Source organism: Cyanistes caeruleus, chromosome 16 (genome assembly GCF_971803275.1).
Source record: "Cyanistes caeruleus chromosome 16, bCyaCae1.hap1.1, whole genome shotgun sequence".
Classification (NCBI taxonomy): Eukaryota; Metazoa; Chordata; class Aves; order Passeriformes; family Paridae; genus Cyanistes; species Cyanistes caeruleus.
The window spans coordinates 12357707-12380207 of NC_141716.1; the positions used below are offsets into that span (position 1 = coordinate 12357707).

Below are 22501 nucleotides of genomic sequence, written 5' to 3' on the forward strand. Positions count from 1 at the left end.
AGCGGCGGTGCCCGAGCTCGGGCAGGGGTTTGCACCTCCCGGCACTTCCCACACTAAAACGCGTCCCTGAGGTGTCCCGGGGAGCCCTGCCACAGCGAAATAGCCAGGGCAGAGCTGGGCACGAGTGATTCCCATCCTGCGAGCTGCAGGCTCTCGGGTGGGCAGCACCCGGCACCTGTGTGCGAGTGAGCCCTGTGGGCACAAACCTGCTTGTCCCAGCTCCCTCTCCTGCGTGCAGCTGCCAAGGTGGATATCTTCGGCTGCATTAACATTAATTTTCCCCAAAACCCTGGGTTTGTTGCCAGAAGTGTTGTGCCTTCTGGAAGCCCCGAGGTTGGCAGGAGAGCACGTGTTTAGCCTGTGCCTCTCACCGTGTTTCAGCCTCCTGAGCGTTTCGGTGGCCTGTGCTCCTTTGTCCGCAGTTGGGGATGGAAGCGGAGCCATCCCGGGATGGGGAGAGAGGAGCCGGACAGAGCGGAGGTGGCTGTGTGTAGCAATGTCCAGCACCCATGGGCTGGATCGTGGCCTCAGGGTGACTCTGTGGATGAGCCATTGCTCAGGAAAGGGAGAAAAGCCATTAAAAGCACATCCCAAAGCTCAGGAAATTCAAGAATTTTAAAATGAAGTGTGATAGGGAAGCAGTGTAAAGATAGATGCTGATGCTAATGTGGAAACCACTCTGAAAGCTGCATTCCTGATATGGAGAAGGAATTACCAAGTGACAGAAGTTGCAGAGGGTGGTTTTATACTTTATTGTGCTGCTTAGGGCAGGATGTGGGGAGATGTTGGGGTGAGGCTGTTACCCCTTAAGGAAATTGGAAATATATGAGTCTGTCAAGGCGTGTGGACTTTACTCAGCTGGTGTCCCAGGTGCCTGGAGAGCTCCACGTCCACGTGGCTTTGGAGAGCCCTGGCACCTGGCTCCTACCCTTCATTTTGTCAGCCCTGAAGAAAAGACCCCACAGAAGGAGCTCGGGTGAGATCATGTGCTTTAACCCTGCTGTCCAGAGTCTGTGCCTAATCTCCTTTCCCCAAGGTCCCTTTGAAGTCTCACTGAGAAACAGGCGCTGCTGAGGGTGATTCATCTCTCCGGTCTCAGACACCCCTCTGAGTGAGACAATTCCGCACTGGAGGTGCCTGGGCTTTTTCACTGACTGCAAGAGGACTCCAGGAGAGCTGGCTGAGGCTTTGGCAGTGAGGAGCTGGATGAAACAAATCCCACCCAGTGTGTCTGCTCGTGGTGCTCCCAGACACTGGTCAGATTCCCTGCTTCCCTCAACTGAGCACTGGGAGGAGAGTCAGACCCTTGAAATCCTGCTAAAAATATTTGAAGCTAAGGGAGACAGGGATCTTGTGCCTCCATCAGAGCTTCAGGGTGGGTATGTGAAACTGGTTCTGCTCAGCTGTGACACTTTGTACAACATGGGACAAGTTGTTGAGTATTTTATTGCATCGTGGCAGGAACGTATGGATCTGTACGTGGCTGTTGAGTTTTACAATATTAAACCATGTCTGAAATTAGGAAGAAACTCCTCTCTGTGAGGCCCTGGCACAGGGTGCCCAGAGAAGCTGTGGGTGCTCCTGGATCCCTGGAAGTGTCCAAGGCCAGGCTGGCCAGGGCTTGGAGCAGCCTGGGACAGTGGAAAGTATCTCTGCCCATGGCAGGGGATGGAACAAGGTGACCTTTCAGGTTTCTCACAGCTCAAAACACTCTGTTATTCTGTGATTAGGGCTTTTCATCTGGGTCCTGCTGACAGAACTGAGAAAGCAATCACTGGCCCCATGGCAGCAGGGACAGCAAGGCCACCGCCCCTGGCAGGAGAGGGGAAAGCTTGGAGTGACTCAGTGGGAGCTAAAGTGTTTTTTATTCAGTTTCATGTGTCTGTGGCCCAGCATCCATTGGAGAATGCTAAGGATAAGCCTGGTGAGCTGCTTTATAAAGATAAGCACATAGATTTGTGCTGTACTTATCAGCACCTTTGTAGATAGATCAGGTAAGGATGCCCTGTTAGTGCCAGCTATTGAACACTGTGAACACTTGCACGAAACTTCACTCAGTTCTTGGGCCCAGCGTCAGCCCAAGAACGCTGTTGGGGTTTATCTTTGGTCTCAGGAAACTGAGTAATCAGCTGTAGACTCATAATTTTTATAAATCTAATTATCTGCATAGCCCGATGATTTCTGCTTTATTTTACAGATCCTGGCAATGTCAGGAGGTTGCTTGATTTCTTTGGGTGTGTGTTACAGAGGAATGGATCAGTGCTCAGTGTGAAACTAACAATGGGGAAAAAAAGAAGAAATGTGGGAATGCTTTGAAATTTTGGGGTGTTTATGTAAGGCTCTCATAGTCTTGATTTTCATATGCTGTAAAATGAAAGGCTTTAGGTGTTCCTCTTCCTTTGTGCCAGTGTTCAGGAGAGTGAAATAAATCCACATTTTAAAGCAGTTAGAGGAAAGAAAAAGAGTTTTTTGATTTGCAGGTTCTCTGAGGATCGAAAGGAGTACTTGTACTTGGGGAAGAGTTTGTGGAGTTGACTCTGTTGGAAGCAGGACTGGAATGGAATAGTGGGCTGAGTAGTTTCTGTCATCCTGAGCTGCCAAGGAGTCACAGGCACCTCGAGAGGCTGCCATAAGCCACTGGAGGGGGGGAACTGCTCAGGTTTCCCTCGTGCTGGCAAGAACCAGAGGTGAACTCTTCCCCTTCAGAAGGAGGTGACTGTAAGACTCAAAAAGGTGAGACACGAATCCACCTCTCCCTCTCTGATATAAAAAGTCCCAGGGGAAGGGTTTCCACCCAGATTGGGTGGAACTGGAACTCTTCCAGAAAACCACCTTCCTGAGGACATTTATCCAGCCAGTGTCTGGGGCTTAAAACTTCTCCTGTGTCCCTGTCACCTTCCCATCTCTGTGCCACATCCTGAGTGTGTTCAAACCCTTGTTTGATTCAGCTTCACAGGTATCTTGGACATCATTTTTTGCTGTGTTTGTGCACTCCAGGTTAATCAACCCTGACCTTGGAAGTCAATTAAAATGTCCTTTACTCCATTTTATGAGAGAGCAGCACTAACTTCTGCAGGTAGCAACTTTTCTGGCACTCGGACCTCGAGGTCAAATTCTGCAAGTGTGTTTTCCTCAGTGATGTGCTTTTCACACTTGGGATAATTTAAAGGATCAGACTGTTCAGGCAGAGGTTTTCTCTAGTGTAGATTTATGTTGGTATTTAAGGTACTCATTGCTAGTAGCCCTCAGCCTTGGGTTGCAAGGGTGTTTTCACAAGATACTGGCATGCTCTTGGCTTGGCTTTGGGGCCATAGGTGATGCTTCAAAGCTTGCTGAAAAAATATTTCAAAAACATTACAGAATTCTCTCATTACAGGAACAGTTTTGAATAGAAAATGCAGGATTAGCCTTTTTTTGCCTGTGGATATAAAATAATCAGAAAATACTTAGTGAATGCTTGCAGATTTATTGCTGTGAGATTGGACTCGATAGATAGGCTAGTTTATTTGCATCAGTACCAGCTTCTCCCTGCTTATCCATACTTTTTAATCCTCCTGATCTCGTGGGAGTTGGCTTTCACTTCCTAGCAGTGCACCTGGCTGCTGCAGCAGGAAGTTCCTCCAAATCCATCACCTGACACGCTCCCACCTGGCCTTTGTGTGTGTTTGATCCCGCCTGTTGTGCCAGGAGGCAACAGGAGGAGGAGGAGGGGGGATAAAGCCCTGAAGGAGATAAAGCAGGGAGGCTGTAGGTGATTGGGGTGTGTGGTTTGGGGTGGTTGGGTCGAGCAGGTACTGGCACTGGTGGGACTGGGCTGGTGGCACACAGCAGCCTGGCAGCGCTGAGGAGCCAGTCCAGGGACCCTTCCTGACCCTCACCTGGTCAGCAAAGACTCTTCAGTCGCCTTAACGGGAGTGGTGAGCACACAAATGGGCCTAACAGCTCATTACATCCCAGCTATCTTTTGTTTGCTGGCCAACAAATATTTGCTTTATACTTTAAAGTTGTGCATCCTGCCTGCGGAGCCTCTCTGGATCTGGCCACAGGTGTTGGATCAAAAAGAGGTGGAACAGGGGCTGTACTGGGGGGTACAGCTGTAGGGTCCTGGGCAAACAGAACTCCTGGTTATCTGCTTGGAGCACAGGCAGCTTCCTTTTCTTAGGTGGGTATTGTGGGCTGCATTATTTTGTGTCTGTATTCCCGAGAGGGAGCATTTGCCTGGGTCTTGGCTAAGCAGAAACTTAATTTTACACTTTTTCAAAGTATGGGGACAGCTCGGCCTGCGGCGTTTCCAGGTGCAGATGAGATTAATTTGCTTATCTTAGTTGAGGGCAGGTAATTACTTGTGCAGGGGAGGTACCAGAGTCAGGATGTTAAAACACAAAGAAGTCAAATGTTCCTCTGTTCCTCCCCTGTTGTGCGAGCTCGTTTGCATTAAAACAAATCCGTCTGGCAGATCTGCTGCAGGAGCCTTCCCTCCATCTCCTCCTCCTTCATGATTAGCTTTGTTGGGGGCCAAGAAGCCACCGATGAATTGTGACTGGAAAGGACTGAACTTTGAGGGGAGATGAAAAAAATCCCTCGAAACATTTGCGGCCCTGGCAGCGGGTCCGCGGGTCGCTGATGGGGTTTATCTTCTGACATCATGAGGATCTCTGACATTTCTAGCTTGGAAACAATAACTCGCCTTATCCGTCGTCATGTTTTTCTAATTAAAGACAAAGCTTGGTAAATATTTTTTAAATGATTGAATTTCCCAAGTATGGAAAACACATGTCAGGAGTCAGGCTGGCTGCGTCCGATGCGCCTTTTCCCACCGCGTCCCTCGGAGCACGCGAGTGCAAATACAGATTTAGAGCTGTGGGTGACAGGTTTATCTGGGATGATTGGCAAGGATTTATAAACCAGGAGGGGATTTACTTTGCTCTCCCTCCCTCCTCTTCTCCCCTTGCCTCCCCGACCCCCGTCTCAGAAATAGGAAATTGGGATCACATTAAACCCTAATTGGTTTGGCTCCAGCGCTAGTTCGGTGGCTGCCAAATAGTTAATTTATTGCGTGAGAGTTTGGCCATGTGTTGAGAGGCAAATTCGCTTGAAGCAAGGCATCTCTGTAAACTGTACATCCATCCCTGTGCCAGGTCCTGTTTACAGCATCTCTGGAGTGGGGTGCAGGGGCTGCTTTCTGTGCCCATCCCGGAGGACAGCGCGGGGGGACCCCGCTGCCGGACCGCCTCCCTGCTCCCCTGCCAAAACGCTTTCAGGAATTGTTGCCTAAAAGAGCTTAAAGTGGTTTTAGCCGGACTTGGCGCTCGACGTTTGGAAACTGCCAGCCAGATAAGACGTGGGAGGCTCTCAGGAGAATAAATGCATCTGTTTGGGAGATAGCAGCAGGCCTGGGCTGTCACCGCGGAGCGGGGCCAGGTGGGGAGTCCCCGGGGGTGGCAAGATGGCTTTTCCTGGATTATGTGAGCAAGGGTGAGTGGGAAGCTGGCAGATCAGGCTGCCCCACTGAAGTCCTCCTTGTTCTGCCCCTCTCGATGAGGCCACTTGGACCGGTGGCTGTCGGATATCCCGGATTTGTTGTCACTTGCTCATGGACCTGTGGCATCTAGTGGTGTTTGGCTCCAGTGAAGCTTTCTGGAAGATGGGCTCCAACAGAAGAGTCTGCAGGACAGGCAGCCCTTGCTCAGGCCACCGCTGCCTTCCCCAGCACTTGACAGGGAATTGTTTGGATTTAAGAGGATACTACGGCCAGAGTTAAAGACTCACTGCTAGCGCGTCTCTGGTGTGGAGTATGATTTGAAAGAGGCTGTGAAAGGAATAAATCCATGGCTGTGGCATTTTATTTCGTTCCTCGCTGAGTTAAATAACAAACTTTGTGTAAGTGAGCTGCTTCCAGCTCCGAGGCAACAGAATTATCACCGCCGTGCTCAGCGGAGCCCTTTCTGTGTCAGCTGCTATTTCCATTGTCAACTTGATACCTGAAGGCTCAATATTGTGACCCTTTAATTTTCAGCTGCTGAAACATCCCCTGTGAGCTGGCTAAAGGGGAAGAGCTCAGAGGGGAACTTGCAATGGTTATTCAGTGAGAGCAGTGTGTTTCTTTGGGTATTTCTTAAGTGCTGAGTGTTTAGAAGAAATTGATAGGTAGTAGCAAAGCACATTTAGCAATACTTTTCCTTCTGTAGCTTTCACTTCCTGGGATGTAATAAAATCCATTAAGTTCTATTTATGATCAAAGGACCAGTATAGTAATAGCTTTATTTGTATAATTATGGCTGTTATTCCAATAATGAAAATACTGTACACTTCCAAATACTGCAGTGTTTAGCGGGGTAGAGGGTTGGCACAGCCAAATGTTTGCCAGTTTTGCTGAGGAGTCAGAGAGATACCAGTTCAAAAAACTTGGGTCAAGCTAAATCCCTGTAGGAACACTTGTCCTGCCCATGGGTTCCACGTTGGGCTGTGCTGCCCTGGTTTTTCCAGCCATCCATGGAGGTGCAGCCGGGTTAGGCAGACCAGAAGGGCACAAACTGGACAGGTATAGGAAGCAAATGCAGTGGTTTGTTTTGGAGAGAACCTTTTCACCCCCAGGTCTGAAGGCAGGTTCAACATTCAGCTGGGAGCAGCCACTCCCCACTTGTGCATCTCCTGCCTCGTTTGAAATGCAGCCACTTCTGGGATGAGCTGCTGTAATTACTTTAAAGCACATCGTACTTCCACCACTTTTGGCAGGAAGGAAGGAGGAATACTGTGCTCCATCGCCAGACAAAATAGAAATCAACAATTGGGATTTTTCTCAAAGAGTAGATCTATCTTCTCTGCCATTAAATCTGAGTTGGATGGGAGCCTTGTACCCATTTTGCTTTCCCGGTGCGAGTGTGTCGTTCTGCAGCTCACAGCCCGTGTTCATGGGAAGATTTAAAGCAGCAAATTCTAGCCAGGAATTCTTTCTAGCACTTTGCTTTCCTTCTGCTGTTTGTCTCCCTGTTCACACTACAGATGCTGATGGATCACCTTCCGTGGTGAGTAAGGAGACACGCTGTACTTTACGTGGTGCTGGGAAACTGTGTCATCCTCAGGAACGTTCTTCCAGAGAGGCATTGCCACTCCTGGAGCAGCACGGGTCAGGAGCTGTGCTGCAGCACACACGGCCAGTGCCTTGTTCTTATCACTCCCACACCTCACTGGAGCTGGGGGTGGATCACCTGCATCCATTTATTCACCCCTCTGCTGCAAATCTCCTGACTTCAGATTACTGCCCTCGGCCCACCTGAGTTTCCACATTCCAGAATACACTGGTGGTGTCCTTTTATACCCCCAGGGGATGATTTTTTTCCATGAAGGCTTGATTTTCCCTCTTTATCTAGGCATGCTGAGCACCTAGAAGTTAATTTGATGGAATCTTCTGAGAGAAAGTCTTGGTTTTGCACTGCAGTACTCCAAAAGCAGGTTCTTCTCTCACTGTTTTCTTCTTGGATATATTTGTCTCCTTGAACAACCCTTTTTTTTTTCCCATGTGTAACATTGATTTTAGCAAGAGGGAGAATAAATTCTCTTTGGGGATGTGAATAGGTAAATAACTATCAGAGCACACAAACTGTTGAGCAGGTGATTTTTAGATATTTCTTGATTTGTCTTCTACCAGTTTTACTTAGCTTTTCAGTCACTGCAGTTACTGTGTTCATCAGGTTTTATTTCTCATTTAATAATTACAGCAGTTTCCCTCGAGCCCTCTACTTCTAATTAAGAAAGCTAAGTTTGAGATAAAATCGATGGAATGAAATTTGTTATGTTTTTATGGTAAAATATGCTCAGAAAAAATACTCCAAAAGTCTCAGTCACTGCTTCTGAACATTGTTTACCACATTTTAATCCTCCATCAGTGCTGATGACTATCCTAGGGGCATAAGGACAGCTCAGCACCAAAGACCAGGATCTGATCCATGCAGGAATTCTTGCCTTCAGTCTCACAGAAGACTGAAAATCAAAATCATTTGGTTGGCACAGAATCTTCCCTTTTCCCATGTGCATGTGTAAGAATTGCCTCAGTTTTCACCAGCACTGCACTTCTGCTGTCCTGCTGCTGCTCCTGCTGGGCTGAGGTGGCTCAGAAAGGCCTGGAAAACCTGGCAGCACCACTCAGAGCTGCTCCAGCTCCAGGTGGACTCTGGGCAGGTGTGACCCAGTCCCCATCCAGGCTCTGAGAGCCCCTTTTGGTGAAGGACAAGCCAGTGGACAGCTCCGTGCTGCTCCAAGCAGCAGCTCCCTGAATGGAGATGCACCTCTTCACACCTGTTTTATAACACAGGAGCAAAATATTCAGGGCATCTAAATAGTTTATAGCACGACAAACAAATTCTGGCAGTGGGAGCATGAGTTTCCATCTCATTAAGCTGTTGGCAAAGCCCTGGTAATTCCAGTCACTGATACAGCACAGGAATTATCCCTCAACACAACTGGTCATGTCAGGTCAGAGCATCACTGCTTTTTCTCAGTAGTTGTGTGTTTGTACTTGAGGGCAAAAGAAAGTGTTGAAATGTCAATTCATTGGGTTCTTCTCTGGTGCTGGAGCAAGGTCTTGTGAGGTCAGAAAAAATTGTCTGTGGATTTCTACACCTTAGTTGTAATGAGGAATTGTTCTCAAATCTTTTTTTTTTTTTTTTTTTTTTTTTATTTTTATTTTTTTTGTCATACAAAACCTGACACAGATTCCCAGTTTGGCAGAGGCTCCAAAGTTTATCTTGGAGCTCAGCAGCTGTGCTGCAGCCCAGGTTGGCTCTGACGCAGTTCCTGCCATCTCCCAGCTTTGTTGGGCTGTAGGAAATGTCTGGACCTTTGGAGCCACTGACTTGGGGCAGGTCAGCTCTATGATGGCCATTCCCATTAGGGGAGATGTGCTGTGAGCTGGAGAAAAGGAGTGGGAGATGACAGTGTCCCCTGGCTCCTGGCAGGCAGAGCATGAGGTATTTTGTTGATGGAGTGGCACACGTGTCCAGAGGCATGGGAAATTTGCCTCCGGCTCTGTTACAGACTTTATGGTGTCTTGCAAACAAGAGGGAGCAGTTTGCTCTCCCTGCCACGTGTTACCTTCCACAGCTTGAGACAGACACATGCAAAATTCATTTTAGAGGTCGGTCATCCAGTCCCAGAGACTAAGGAATGTTGTAGTAGGGCTTTTCTAAGATTTATATGCTTTATCAAAGGTTCTATAGTTTTCTCATTAAAGCAGGATTATCCTGCTGGGATTAGCAGTTCTGCATGGGTGAGGAAGACAGGCACTCTGCATTTTCATGGTGAGCTGCTGCCTGCAGAGATGCACTGAGAACCAGGAGCTGGGGGAGCAGGAGACACAGGGATGCAGGTGTTTGGAAAGGAGGCCCGAGAGGGGCTGTTACAAATGTCAGCTTGATTTGACTTGACTCCTGAGCACGTGGGAGAATGGCAGCAGGCTGCACCTCCAGCACTCCTTACCATGCAAATATCCCAGTCCTGAGACTCGTCCTGGCATTTAACAGCCTTCTCCATGCAAACCTCAGGGAATGAATTTGCAGCTTTCCCATATGCTGAAACAAACAGGCAGGGAAACCTTTTAATTTGCACAAGGATCTTCTATAGTCAATACAAGTTGACCCTGCAGGCTTTCTGGAACTGATTCTTGTCAGTTTGGCCTTGCAAGATTTAATTTAATGCTTAAATTATCTCCCTTTCCCCATCATTTTATTACACAGACTCCCAGAATGGTTGGGTTGGAAGGGACCTTAAAGATCATCCTGTTCCAAACCCTTGCTGTGGACAGGGACATCTTCCCCTATCCCAGATTCCTGAGAGCCCATTCCAACCTGGCCTTGAGCATTTCTCATGGATTTTTTTTCCTGTGTGACTACAGTTCAGAATTCAATTCAAGTCACTTGAAAATTACTGCTAAGTAAAAAACAACTTATTTTGCTGGTGCTTTAGTGACAATAAATATCTGGAGCCTGCTGGGAAGTGGGTTTGGGTTTTTTTTTTTTTTAATGTACTGTCTGCCTCTCCAGTTTGTAATTTATAGCTATATACCCTTGTGTATTTAATATAAATATTGCCATCACTGACCAAGAACTTGGAGGAAAATGGTGCAAAGAAATGCAGAAGCAGCACTGCTAACCAGCTTGTTGTATGACACTGCTGCTCAGTGTTAAGGAGTCTCCAAAAAGAATGAACTGTTGGACTAAAAGCTTGCTCAGACTGCAGTATTGACTTAAACAGAGGTGTTACTTGACATGACTGCTGTAAAAATCCCTTAAAAAACATTTCTCTTGTTCTGCTCATCACGGCATTCCCTGGAGGATGAGTTTTTGTCAAATATTTTTCTAGAGAAGGGAATTTCTAAGTATTCAGGAGGTCTGAAACCAGCAGTGAATGGGATGAGGGTCTTCCTTCCTCTATCCCAGGGGAGCCTCCTGCCAGCCTGGAGCCTGTCAGGGAGCCTGGTCACATCTGCAGCTCTTGTGCTGGCTGGGTTGGTGCAGCCCAAAGCTGGTGTGTCAGAAATGCAGCTGTTGTAAAGGTACCAGCATTGCAGCAGCCAGTGGTAGCCTGTGCTGGATTTAGCACTCCTTTCCACATCTTCAGGAGATTTTTGGTGGCTGGTCGGTGTAAAGCTGCCCAGCTGAGTAATTCAGATTCCCTGGGCTCAAAGGGGGCAGATTATTAACCACAAACACAACACTTACAACCCTGAAAGGGCTTTAAATAGGTTAGGAGCTGCTGCAGCTCTGATCTCCCCCTGCAAGGCAGGGCAGGACTGTGGCTCACCAGGTGTTTGCCTTCAACTGCAGCTGCTCCATCTGCAGAACCAGGTGGAGACGTTTGGGACATGGGGAAAACACAGCTGGGAGAAGTTAGGAGCAGCCCCAGGAGGTGCTGGCTCACCTGGGCAGAGCAGAGCCCAGAGCCGGCTCAGGGGCAGTAAACTGAGCTTCACCTCAGCCACAGCCCTGGCTAGGATTAATGAAACAAAGAGGAGGTAAATGTGTGTTTGAGATGCTTTAGTTTTTTTTTGAGTTTTTGTTTCCCACCTACTAGTCACAGGCAAATCAAATTAGCTCTTTCCAGAATGCTGCAGTTTAACTGTGTCTGCCATCAACTCCAACCCTACCTTAGAGGAGTTTTGCTGATGAATCTCTCTTTTTTATCTCCTGCTCTAGGTTTTTATTGTTGTTTTTTAAATTATCTTTTTCTTATTCTTCTCCCTGAGTAGTTTTTTAGTTTTCTTTAATGTAGCTCGTGGTGTAGAAAATGAAGATTTTGATGACTTTTGAAATTTCAAGTTTAGTAAATCTGAGGTTTGGATGGAAGGTAATTATTTTCTTGCTTTTTCCTCTCTGTGTATGTAAATTAAGTTCACCATACAGATGCTTGGGTTTTTCTGGCTCTTGAAGTTGTCTGAACACGTATGTCCACCGTGTGGGGTAGAAGACACCTGCCTGCTTTGATGGGATGCTTTCAGCAAATGCTCCTTTCAGCCTATTGCAAAATCTTCCCTTTGAACTTCATTCTGCACAGCGATGGTGACACCTGCGTGTGAAATGCAATGAAATGCTCCTCAGTAATGGTTTCCTGCTAAGGACTTAGGGTGAAAAAACAAGTTTTGGGACCTTTGCATGACTCTCTCTTCCTCATCTTTCTGATTTTACTGGGAATTTTGTTCTTAGTGCTGCTGGTTGATGTGGTAAGAGCTCAAATACCCAGGGAATGAGTGCACACGTGTAGCTCTGGGTGAGGGGGGTCACCCTAAATCTGTGCTGGGGACACTTGGGGACAGCTGTTGGAAGGACCTGATACCTGCACCAGTTCTGAGTTTGCTCTTCAGCTCAGTTGTTTCAAACTTCTGCATGTGAAGTGCTGGAAGTTGGTAAGGCTGGGTGGTGTGGAGTGCTTTGCCAGCTTGGTTTTCTCCAGCTCTTTCTCTAGGGAGAAGCTAAGTGTGGCTTTTTGAGACTTGGTTTTCTGTACCTGTTGTGTGATGTTGAATGGGTTTGTTTCAGAGGGATCTTGTGATTGGGTCATCCTTCTATTGGAAAATGTCCATCTGTCAAGGCAGAAACTTTCCTTAGGAGCACTATGTTCTCAGGAGATCCCCCTAAGCACTCCGTATCTGTCTTTATTAAACTGCACAGCCTCAGTAAATATTTACTGGTTTGGGTCTTTGGCATCCTGGTAGAGCTCTGGCTGCTGGACCTTTGGCTGTCCTCATGTCCTCTTGTTTTTGTTTAATTTTGGAACAAATATTGGGGATTTTAAAATTTGGTTTCAGGGTTCTTTTCATAACCATATTAAAAGGTAAGACTTAAAATCCAGGTTTCACAAGATAGGGCTGTATAGGCCCGGAGCTCCAGTTTGTGAAGGCAATAAACAATGTCCTCAGCTCCATCTGGGGTTGAGTTTGGGCATGGATGGGTCCTGGTGGATCCAGCAGCACCACCAGACACACCATTCATGCCTTTACTGGGAGAGGAGGCCCCACCCCAGTGTGACCAGCTGAGCTTGGCTGTGACTCTTGGAGGAACAGTGTAATGGGAGTGACAGGAGAGTTGGACCAGAGGAGAAAAATTCATGTTAGATTGAATATAGCTTTTCATCCTCTTAAAATTCTTCTGCTTCTTTGAAGTGTGAATCCCAGATGCTACAAAAGTATTTTTCCAGACACGGCTGTGCTGTCTTGCTGTGCATTTTCCACCAAATTGCTGAATTACTGTTCTCCTTCTGGCCTTCAGATTTTTATTTTTTTTTTCATAGCTTTATCAATTTGTGTGTATGTTTTACATGGCTAAAACTCATTCCTGTCTCCCATACCCATCTGAACACTCCCCCATGAGGCAGCATTCCCACCGGGCTGTGGTGGAGGACAGGAATGCTGGCTTTTCTTCCAGGAAACTTGTAAACACGAACTTCCTGTTGACACGAGCTGTAAATCTGCAAATAGGCTCTGCTTCCGGCAGTAGGGGAAGGTAATAAAATTTCAGGTCCTTGTTCACTGTGCCTGGTCCTCCTTGAGCTGCATCCAAGTGCTCCAGAGGCAGTGGCAGCACAGAAAACCTGCTGGTAGCTCTGTACCTCTGGAAATGAGTCTTTCCTTGTATTTTTTTTTTCTCCTTCAGGCACCCAAACACAGATGCAATGCTAATAGAAGCCAGTTGGAGAATGTCAAAACCCTGATGACTCCAAAACGATGCCTCATTGCTTGTTTTCCCCTTTCCTTTCTCACTGCCTCTCCCACCACTGAGCTGATCTTCAATTTTGGGGCGTTAACTCTGTTTTACATCCACACCAGGCATTTTGGGGTAAGGAGCTGGCCAAAGTCTGGCACCTATTGGCAGAACATGCCATTAAGTTCCCCATGCCACACATTTTTGGGAGGCTAATGCATGCTCTAGTGCTGGGAGGGTAACAGGGTCAGGTAGCAGACACCTGGGCAGATGGCTGAGCTTGCTCAGCACATTCCAAGGGTTTCTTCCAATGGTTGGGAGGACAGGGATGATTTTCAGGACCTGCTCTTGGGGCTGCTGGGGGTTCTCTGTGCTGTCAGAGAAGGGATGGAGACAGACAAGGAGCCTGGAGATGGTGGAAGCAGGGAGTGGAGAAGGGAAGCAAAAATAAGACAAAAAAGCAGATTATAAAAAGAGATTAAAAGCATGCTAGCGTGGAAACGGAAAAAGGATACAAAAAAGAAGAAGTGGTTACAGGACGTGGCAACAAGGAACAATGGCAGGATAAAAGGAGAGTCTGGGTGAAGGCAGAACTCTCTTAATGAGCATCCCATTAATGAATCTCCTCTCCTGCAGCAGCACGGGGCTGTGGATGATCTCCAGCCCTCTCCGCTGACCTCTGGCCGTCTCGCTCGGGCTGCCTGAGCCTTGGCTCCGTGCCCCGAGCGCAGCCTCGCCGAGCGCTCCGGGCAGGATGGGAGGCACATGGCAGCGGTGAAAGGGGAGCCTCTCGCCCTCCCTGTGCCTGGGTGGGCGTGCTGGGCCTTTCGTAAACTAATAGCTCCCAGCAGTGCTCCTAAATCAGACTTTGTGGAGCCGGGAGCGCGGCGCTGGAATGCCGGGCCAGGCGCAAAGGGCTGCGCTGCGCTCTTTCTTCTTTTTTCTCTCCCCAAAGCCAGAGTTTGTTAGGTCTAAAGGGTCAGTGGGGAGCGGGAGAAGGGAGCTGGCAAAGAAAATATGGGTAAAAAAATAAATGTAGGAAAATCTAGCAAAAAAAACACGTTTGAAATGTGGTTTTTTTGATTGGTTGAGGCTGGAAGGAAGGGAACCCTGCTCGGTGCTAAACCTGCAGAGCCAACAACCTGGGATGCTACTGGGAAGCCTTCCTTAAAATCCTCAGCTGGTGGTTTTGCGGGGTGTAATGAACAAAACAACTTGGGATTTATTTATTTTTTTTTAAAGGAGACTGGAATTGGGATATTTTTAATCAAGGTTACCAGGTCAGTGACATGTAATTAATGAGAAAGACCCCTCCTTGAGTGGCTGCGTGGTAGGGAGGTACCACTTTCCTCCTCAGAAGCACAGGGAAAGGAGCAGAGCCCCAGCAGCTCTCACGGAGTGCAGGGCCTGGAGCAGAGGGGAGCTCAGGGTGAAATTGGGAAAAAAGGCTTCTGTTAAAAGAGCCCAAGATAAAGAAGGAAAAGCAATTCTCAGGGGAAGAGCCTGAGCTGGTGGCAGGGAAGGCACCAGTGTGGAGGGAGGTGCTGGAAGCAAACTGGGATGTAGTGAGCCTGGTGTAGGGAAGGGGCTTGGGACCCATCACATGCATTTTAGTGCTCACAGTGGCCCCTGGGATGAGGCAAAAACTCCAAATTCTGCTGCTGTGTTGGGCTTTAACCTGTGCTTGTTGTAAATGGTCTTCCATATCTGGTGGTGAGGAGCACTGGGAGCCCTGAGTAGGGTGCCTGATCCAGGACACAGCTCTCAAGCCACCACCTCACCTGAAAAAGGGAGGATTTCGGCTTCCAAAGCTTGTCTGCACCATAAACGGGTGCTAAAGAGGATGGTCCTGCAAGGAGTGGGGCAGAGCTCTGAGATTTAGACAGGAAACTGGGTTTTCTGAAGTAGTGGAGAGGTGTCTGGGAGCTGCAGCAGAGCTCCATCCACACAGCTTCCAGTGCCAGGAATCTCCTGGTCTGTGTGTCGGGCAGCTGAAGTTGAGAATCACCAAAATGACAATTGGAGGGGAGTGGATGTATGTATTTGAACAAATCTCTGTAATCAAATGGCACTGCTGTTGATCTGGAAAATACTGTCAAGCTGCAGGGCTGTTGGACTAGAATTAATCCTCTGCAGGCTGGATTTTACTCTCTCCAAATAGGATTACTCATTTTTTCCATATTTCTGTGTTTGGTTTAAATACCCGTGACAGCTACAGAAGCTTGGATTTCTAATCAGAGCAAGGGTGTTAGATTTAGGAATTGGTTTGTTGTTTTGGAGGGGATATTTTTGCATAGGACATTAGTTCCTGCATGTTTTTTTCTTTACCTATGTGGCCACAGGAATAAAGCACCATGTGCTTAGGTGATGTGTGTCCCCTCCCTTAAGGGGTAGCCAGGAGTAGTTTCAGTAACTTCCTCAAGTTGTGCTTAATTCCTTGTTGCATCTTCTCTCCCCCTAATTGCTTTGGGGATTTTTTGGCAATGGCTGATTGTGGATGTTCTGGGTGTAAAGTTCTTCCAGCTCAGTTAAGGCCAACTTCTAATGTGGTTTTCCCCCTCTCTGGGCAAGATTGAAATGGCACAAAAGCCAAACACTGTTCATGTTCACTCCTGAAGGAGGCAAAATGTGATTTGATTTGGATTTTGTGGAGGGTTGGAGCTCTTCTGCTTTGAGGAGAGGCTGGGAATGCTGGGGATGCCCAGCCTGGAGAAGAGAAAGTTCCAGGGAGACCTTAGAGCCCTTTCCAGTGCCTGTCAGGGCTCCAAGAGAGCTGGAGAGGGACTTTGGACAAGGGCCTGGAAGTGATAAGAGGGTGTGCATTGGCAGGGTTAGACAGGAGATTAGGATGGAATTGTTCCCTGTGAGGGAAGTGGGGCCCTTGGCACAGGGTGCCCAGAGCAGCTGGGGCTGCCCCTGGATCCCTGGAAGTGTCCAAGGCCAGGCTGGACAGGGCTTGGATCACCCTGGGACAGTGGAGGGTGTCCCTGGCAGGGATTGGAACGAGATGAGCTTCAAGGTCCCTTCCAACTCAAACCTTTCCCCATGATTCTGTGACAAATTAAGCTTGTTAACATAATCTGCCGTGTGCTAATTCAAATAATGGATGCATTGAAAAGAGGATGTTTGTTAAATGTGATAAATTTGCCAGGAATGGAGAGGTCTGATCTCTGTTTTGGGGGTTGAGCTTGAACTCAAGTCACTGAGTGTCCCTTGCAACCCCACCAGCATCACTTCAAAGGGAGCAATCCCTTCTTGGCTCCACTGTCTTGTAAGGCATAAAGAAGGCAATAAAATGTTTGACTTTCTTGCCAGACCTGAGCCTGGAGGAGGATCCCAATTGGTTTCCATCAGATTCCAGTTAGCATGAATTTACGGTTTCTACTTAGCCTGATAAATGGCTTTGGCTGCCTTAGTGCATTTGGATTTATTTTTCTGTGTGATGGAAAGTGGTCAACTTAAAAAGGCAAAGGCTTTCCAGGGTTGCCTTGAATTCAAGTGAAGCTTCTTTCTGAGGTAAGAACACAGCAGGCAAAAAATAAAGCCGAGGCACATCATGAAATATCTGTGGAATAGCAGAGAAATCAGAAGCAGTTCGGGTCTCTAGTGCTCGCTGTGGCAATGGGCTGTGATAGGCATAAAAATTCCACTGCAAACTGGAAAAATTCTTCAGATTTCCTCGCTTTCCTCAGAAACCACACTGAGCAGCAGGTATCAATAGCTCCCAGTGTTCAAACTTTGCTTGCATCGTTCTTTCCATGGAACATTCCCAGGAGAAGAAAGCAGAAGCAGATTAGCATGGTGAGCTGGGGAAAGCAGTTCTCCCCATGCTGCCTGCAGTTCTGCTTCCTTCCGCTGTGCTCGTCATGTCTGGGCTACAAAATCTGCTTTAACACCTATTTAGGAGCAGATAAACCTCTTGGGAGCAGTGAGGGGGTCAGTAGATGACATGTGCATGGACTCCCCATCCCAGGTTGGATGTGGGTTGGAGCAACCTGGAGGCCTGGCACAGGTTGGCCAGAGAAGCTGTGGCTGCCCCTGGATCCCTGGAAGTGTCCAAGGCCAGGATGGACAGGACTTGGAGCACCCTGGGATAGTGGAAGGTGTCCCTGCCATGGCAGGGGGTGGAATGGGATGGGATTTAAAGTCCTTTCCAGCCCAGACTACTGTGGGATTTTGTGGTTCTATACTTCACAGGCCTGCCTCTGGCAGTGGTGAGCTCAGGAATGAGCTTAGGGATATCTCACGGTTTGGGTGAGCTGAGGCACATGGATCATGTGTGAGACACAATCCACGAGCCTTTCAAAGGAGGTTTGGCAATGACTTCCACTCAGGGCACCCTGGTGTCCATAGTTTTTATACCTGGAGAACCCAAAAGCACACACCCATCTTCCTTACTCCAGTGATGAGCCATGAGGTCTGGCATATTCCTGCCTCCCTAGTTAGAAGTGGGGATGTCTCCCCTGAGGATGGTGGGGTTTGGTAGACGCTGGGCTGTGGACACCATGACAAAGAGATGTGTGCCTTTTCATAAAAGTTTAAAAAGTCCTACTTAAAATACTTGCAGTGACCTGAGTTCTTGACATTTCCAAGTGCTTTAGGTTGTAAAAACATTGAAGAGATTTATTTGGCCGTGGGTTGACAAAGGGTAGTTAGAACCCAGTTGTCAGAGTTGTGGACAGCTTTTGTTTGTGTGAAGCGTTCAGGTCCTTAAGCTGAAATACAATTTAAAAAGGAGGGGAGGAAACACCTGGTGCTGGTTACCTATTTCACATAAAGCCCCCCAAACTTGTCCCTGTGCCTTCTGAGGGTACTTCTCTTCTGGCTTTGACCCAAAGACCTGACAGATCCCAGGCTGCATCTCTGGAGCATCTGCTGTTCATCATTCGGCATCCCCCCCCTCTGTCACACTCAGACCTAAGTCAGCTTTTGAGTTCACTGCCCAGTTTCAGGCTGGTTTGGAGATGTTGGGACAGGGCTGGACAGGGAGCAGCTGTGTCTGATGCTGGATTCTTAATGCTAGGAGCACAGGGCTGCATCCATCTGCCTGGTACCATCTCCAGTGGGGACAGAGCTGCAACATGAGCTTGCTTAGAAGACATCAGAGAATCCACATGAGAGCCACCGCTGTCACCACGGCCCGGCCGGGGACGGCTCCTGTTGGGGACCTCATAGCGTGAGGTGCCAGGGAGCCAAGCATGAGATGCGAGTCCATAGGAAAATAACTTTATTAGTTCTGGTGTTGGTGGAGCTGCTTGGGTTGTGCCTCCCTTCATTGTCTGTGTAATTTAGAGATGGTTTTTCCATCTCAGCTTATGAAATATTGAGAGCTTCAATATTTTGCGCAACCTCCATCAGAAGTGTCAGAAGCCCCAGCGAGCTGAACTTTCTGAACTTAAATGTTTTATTGAGGTGCCTTTGCCTGCAGCCCCTCCAGTGGGGACTGGGGTGCTGGAAGGGGGTGCTGGGAGGCACTGTTGGCTCTGCCTCTTCCCAACCTGTTTTGCTGCCTGAGCATCTCATGGGATGCTCCAGATGTTTGTGTGCTGATACTTGAATGCGATTGACTTCTTTTTTTCCTAACTGAAGCATGTGGAATCACTGCTCTTGGGTGAGGTTTGGAGGAGGGAGAGCTGCTGTAAACCTGTGTCCCCTCTGCCTGCAGCCAGGCTGCTCTTCTCAGAGTGATGTGTTTGCCCAGCCAGGGAAGTTTCATGTGCTCCTACAGCACCCAAAGTCTCCTGCCCAAATCGCTGCCCCATTATCGTGCAGCATCCTGCCTGTACTGGGAGGCCTGTCCTCTGCAGGAGGAGATGGTGGCCGCTGTGTTCAGGATCTCATGCTGTGAGAATGCTTTTTAATGCTTCCTTTAAAGCAGTTTTCTCCCTTTACAGCCTTTTCCCCTCCCAAAGGGAAGCAGAGGTACCTCAAACTAATTAGGAATAAGCAGCAGAGAAGCCAGGGTGAAGGGTTAGGTGAGATGCCGGGGGGCAGTACCTCCAGAAGGTTTATGGACAGAGCAGTTAGCAGTAGCCTGCCAGAACACTGGGAATTTCATAAAAAGGAGCATTTTGCTATGAACAAGTAACTATCCCATCATGCCTACTGTGGACAATTTGGCATGTGTGATTTTTGGACTTGTGATAAAGCAGCATCCCCCAGCTTGGACAGTGGCAGGGTCTTAGTTTGCTGAGCTGGGAAAGCATTGAAGTCCCTGGTTCTCAAAAAAAGTAGCTGGAGAGAAAGGCGGTGTTGCCTGCAGAGAGGGTGTTGTTGACTGCAGAGATTTGGAAAGGATCAAGACCTGACGCTGCTCAGCTGTACGGACTGGAGCGGTGGATCCCTCCTGAGCTCTTACACGGTGTGTCTGTGCACGGTGTGCAGGCAGAATGCGAGCACTGCCTCTCCTGCCGGGAGCTGGCACTGGGATGCTGGAGCAGGGGTGGCTGTCCCCGCTCGGGACACGGCCAGGAATGCTGCCGTGTAAATCCGTGTTTGCCCAGCGCCCGGCTGGCGGTGAATGGTGCCGGGCTGATGGGATTAGTCAGGGGCCTCCAGTTAATGCGTGTTGTTCGCTCCGCACCTCGGGGAGCAGCAGCCTGGCAGCGTTACCGGGGGGTCTGTGCGCCCATGGGGGGGAAATGCCCCTGGGCTCCTGCTCCGAGCCCCCCTCGCTGCTCTGACATCCCGGTATAAAACATTGCGGATTTACGTTTTCCTTTAACACTTCCTCTTCGAGCCGGGTAGTATGTTACACATTTAATTGCTGTTCCTTTGAATTTTGCACTCCGCGTTTGGTACCCTTGCAACATCAGTATCTTGTTATCTTGTTGTTGTTTCTAATTGCTACCACATGCCGGCTTTCCAGCGCCGCAAACTCCGGCACCGGGCTTGCTGGGGGGAGTTCGCGGAGAAGATTTACACACATGGGGAAACCTTCGGGAAATGAATCGGCCGCTTTAGCCAACAGCTCATCCCCGTTTCCAAATGGCAGGGCTCGGGCTGAGGCTGCTGTGCCCCCGGTGCCGCACAAGGCAGGGCTGCTCTGGGGAGAGCGGCGGCTTCTTTTGCTGCTGCCTGTGCCTGGCTGTTGCTGCCGGCCATAAACAAATTGGGTGTATTTAACAAGTTAATGTCAGGCGGGCGGCGAGGCGCTGGTAGGTGTGTGCCTGGTGACATCAGCTGGCGAGCAGCCTGGCAGCAGCGGCGCAGGCAGGGAGCAGGCAGCGAGCCGAGGGTGTGTGCCTCTAAGCTGGGTATTCTGGCAAGGTGGAGAGCTGGTCTGTTTGGCAGGACCTTCCCATCTGGGATCCATCTGTGTTTCCCTGGAATCGGACAGGCGGCTCCAGGCAGTGAGAAATCGCAGATGTGCGGGACCTGACACATGTCCAGCTAATGAAAGGAGAAGGCAGGCTGGGCTCCGGCTGCGCTCGAAGATCACGGGCGGCGGAGGAGGAGGAGGAGGAAGAGCGCTTTTCTTTCTATTTGAAAGAAACGGGGTGTATTGCACAGCAGCTGGATCCTCGCAACCTCGCTGGGTAGGGTAAGCAAGGACTGGGATTATTTTTAAGCGGCGCTCGGGGGGATGCTCGGGGGGATGCTCGGGGGGATGCTCAGCCCTGGAGCCGCCGGGAAGGTTTGGGGAGCCCCTCGGCTGTTGCAGGCGGGCTGGGGAGAGCCCCCACCTCGGGATCAGGTACAGGGAGAGGCCGGGAGCGGCGGCCGCAGCGCTTTGCCAGCCTTGCCTCGCTCCTCTGCAGTGCTGGGGAAAACTTCAATAGCCCAGCCGGCTGCATGCGAGGATTCTGCAGCTGAAAAAACACTAAACTCTCTCTGAGGAGAGCTGCGGTACAGCTCGTTCTGGGTTGCTATGGAATGGTTATTTTTTTAATTTTTTTTTTTTCCTTCCCCCCCACCCCCCTCCATGAGCAGAGGGCTGGGATTTGGTGTTTTCAGGGGAAATGGCAAAGCAGGAAGGGTTTTGTGTATTTTAGCAGAACGTGTTTTTCTGCTGTGCCTAGGCTTACTCTGGTTTCTGCATGCTGGTATTGAAGCTGGGGGGGCGGGGGGTAAACTGCAGAGGTGGATTTCTTCCATTGGCTCCCAAATTTCCTTAATTTTCCCTGTGTTTTCAGGGCTTCTCTGCATTGTGGCAGAGGCTGCTCCCTTTTTGTCTTTGCACTCCTTGAGCAGCAACTGATGCTCCCAGCATCTAAATCTCCCAGATCAATCTTGTGATAGCAGAACACACCTCCCCTATGTATTCTCACTGTCAGGCTGTAGATAGGCTGTATTTTTTCTTTTTCTATTGTAATCCCTGGTTCTTGCATATTTAGTTTAAACCTGCCCTTTTCCCCCCCCCTTCCCTGTCTTTTGGGAAGGTTCAGCAGTTGAAATTAGTCCTCTGACCCTCTGGTGTAGCTTGTAAAGATCCCTCTGCTGCATGTTTATGCTGTTCCCCCAAATATTACCTGCTTTTTCTGACCCCTACACCACTCAGCTCCGGTGCAATGATTCTCAGTCCATTTTATTTTGCTGAAGAAATCCTGCCCAGCCCCAGGAGATGCACCAAAATCAGCACTCAAAGTTTGGGGAGCTGAAATGTGGCTGAGCATCGCTTGTTGTGAGGCTGGAAAAAGAAAGAGAGGAATATTTGCTGGGCTGTCTGGTGCAGGATGATTCCCTTTGGTGTTGCTTTGTCCAGGTTAGCTTTAAACACGCCAAATGATGGGTTTTCCTGAGGGAGAGCCTGGCTGGGCTCCTTGGCAGTGTGCTTGGGCTGCAGCTCTGTGCTCAGCCACTTTGGCCACTCCATGAGCCACCTTAAGATTTTCCTTCTTTTGCAGCATGCAAGAATTTGGGTAGAGGCTTTTAAAAATACTGGGTATTACAAATCTGCTTCTAGAGACTCACCAAACACCTCCTGTGTGTCCCTGGAGAGGAGGCAGAGGAGTTCGTGCACTTCAGTGTCTCAAAGTGCACCAGCACGAAGGAGTTTGAAACCCCAAAAATGTCCAGCAAAGCCATAATATCTAGGATATTATGGGATAATATCTGGGAGCAAAGAGCAGTGCTCCTGTACTGCTGCTCTCCTGGACACTTCCCGGATTTGTGAGGGCAGTGCAGGGTGTAGGAGCAGCTCCTCCTGCGGTCTCCTTGCAGGGCGAGCCCTGATTAAGCGAACGGAAGTTCTGCCGGCATCAGGGCAGCACGATTTGGCCATTAAACATCTAATTTGGTACAGTCTTGCTCAAGCCCTGCAGGAAACTTTTTTTCCTCAGGCTCCTTTATTTTTAAAAAGGATTTAGGGT

The 22501-nt window shown here is 48.9% G+C and overlaps 1 protein-coding gene and 1 long non-coding RNA gene across 37 annotated transcripts in view; one reads left to right on the top strand and one right to left on the bottom strand.

Annotated features, from left to right (window-relative positions):
• CBFA2T2 (CBFA2/RUNX1 partner transcriptional co-repressor 2) overlaps positions 1 to 22501 on the top strand; it is a 57526-nt gene that overhangs the window by 672 nt on the left and 34353 nt on the right. For 4 of the 36 annotated variants that reach the window (XM_086853001.1, XM_086853003.1, XM_086853002.1 and 1 more), the window contains exon 1: positions 10760 to 11008. The exons of 4 other annotated variants lie outside the window; for them this stretch is intronic. In XM_086853001.1, coding sequence (XP_086709127.1) covers positions 10993 to 11008 — 16 coding nt within the window. In that variant the 5' untranslated portion in view covers positions 10760 to 10992. 28 more of the 36 variants (XM_086853025.1, XM_086853018.1, XM_086853026.1 and 25 more) reach the window with 23 other exon arrangements.
• Positions 8441 to 10706, bottom strand: LOC147650202 (uncharacterized). Its single transcript, XR_015277059.1, has 2 exons — positions 10096 to 10706; positions 8441 to 9566 (listed from the first exon to the last, which is right to left on the bottom strand). It is a non-coding gene; the product is annotated as an uncharacterized LOC147650202 (long non-coding RNA).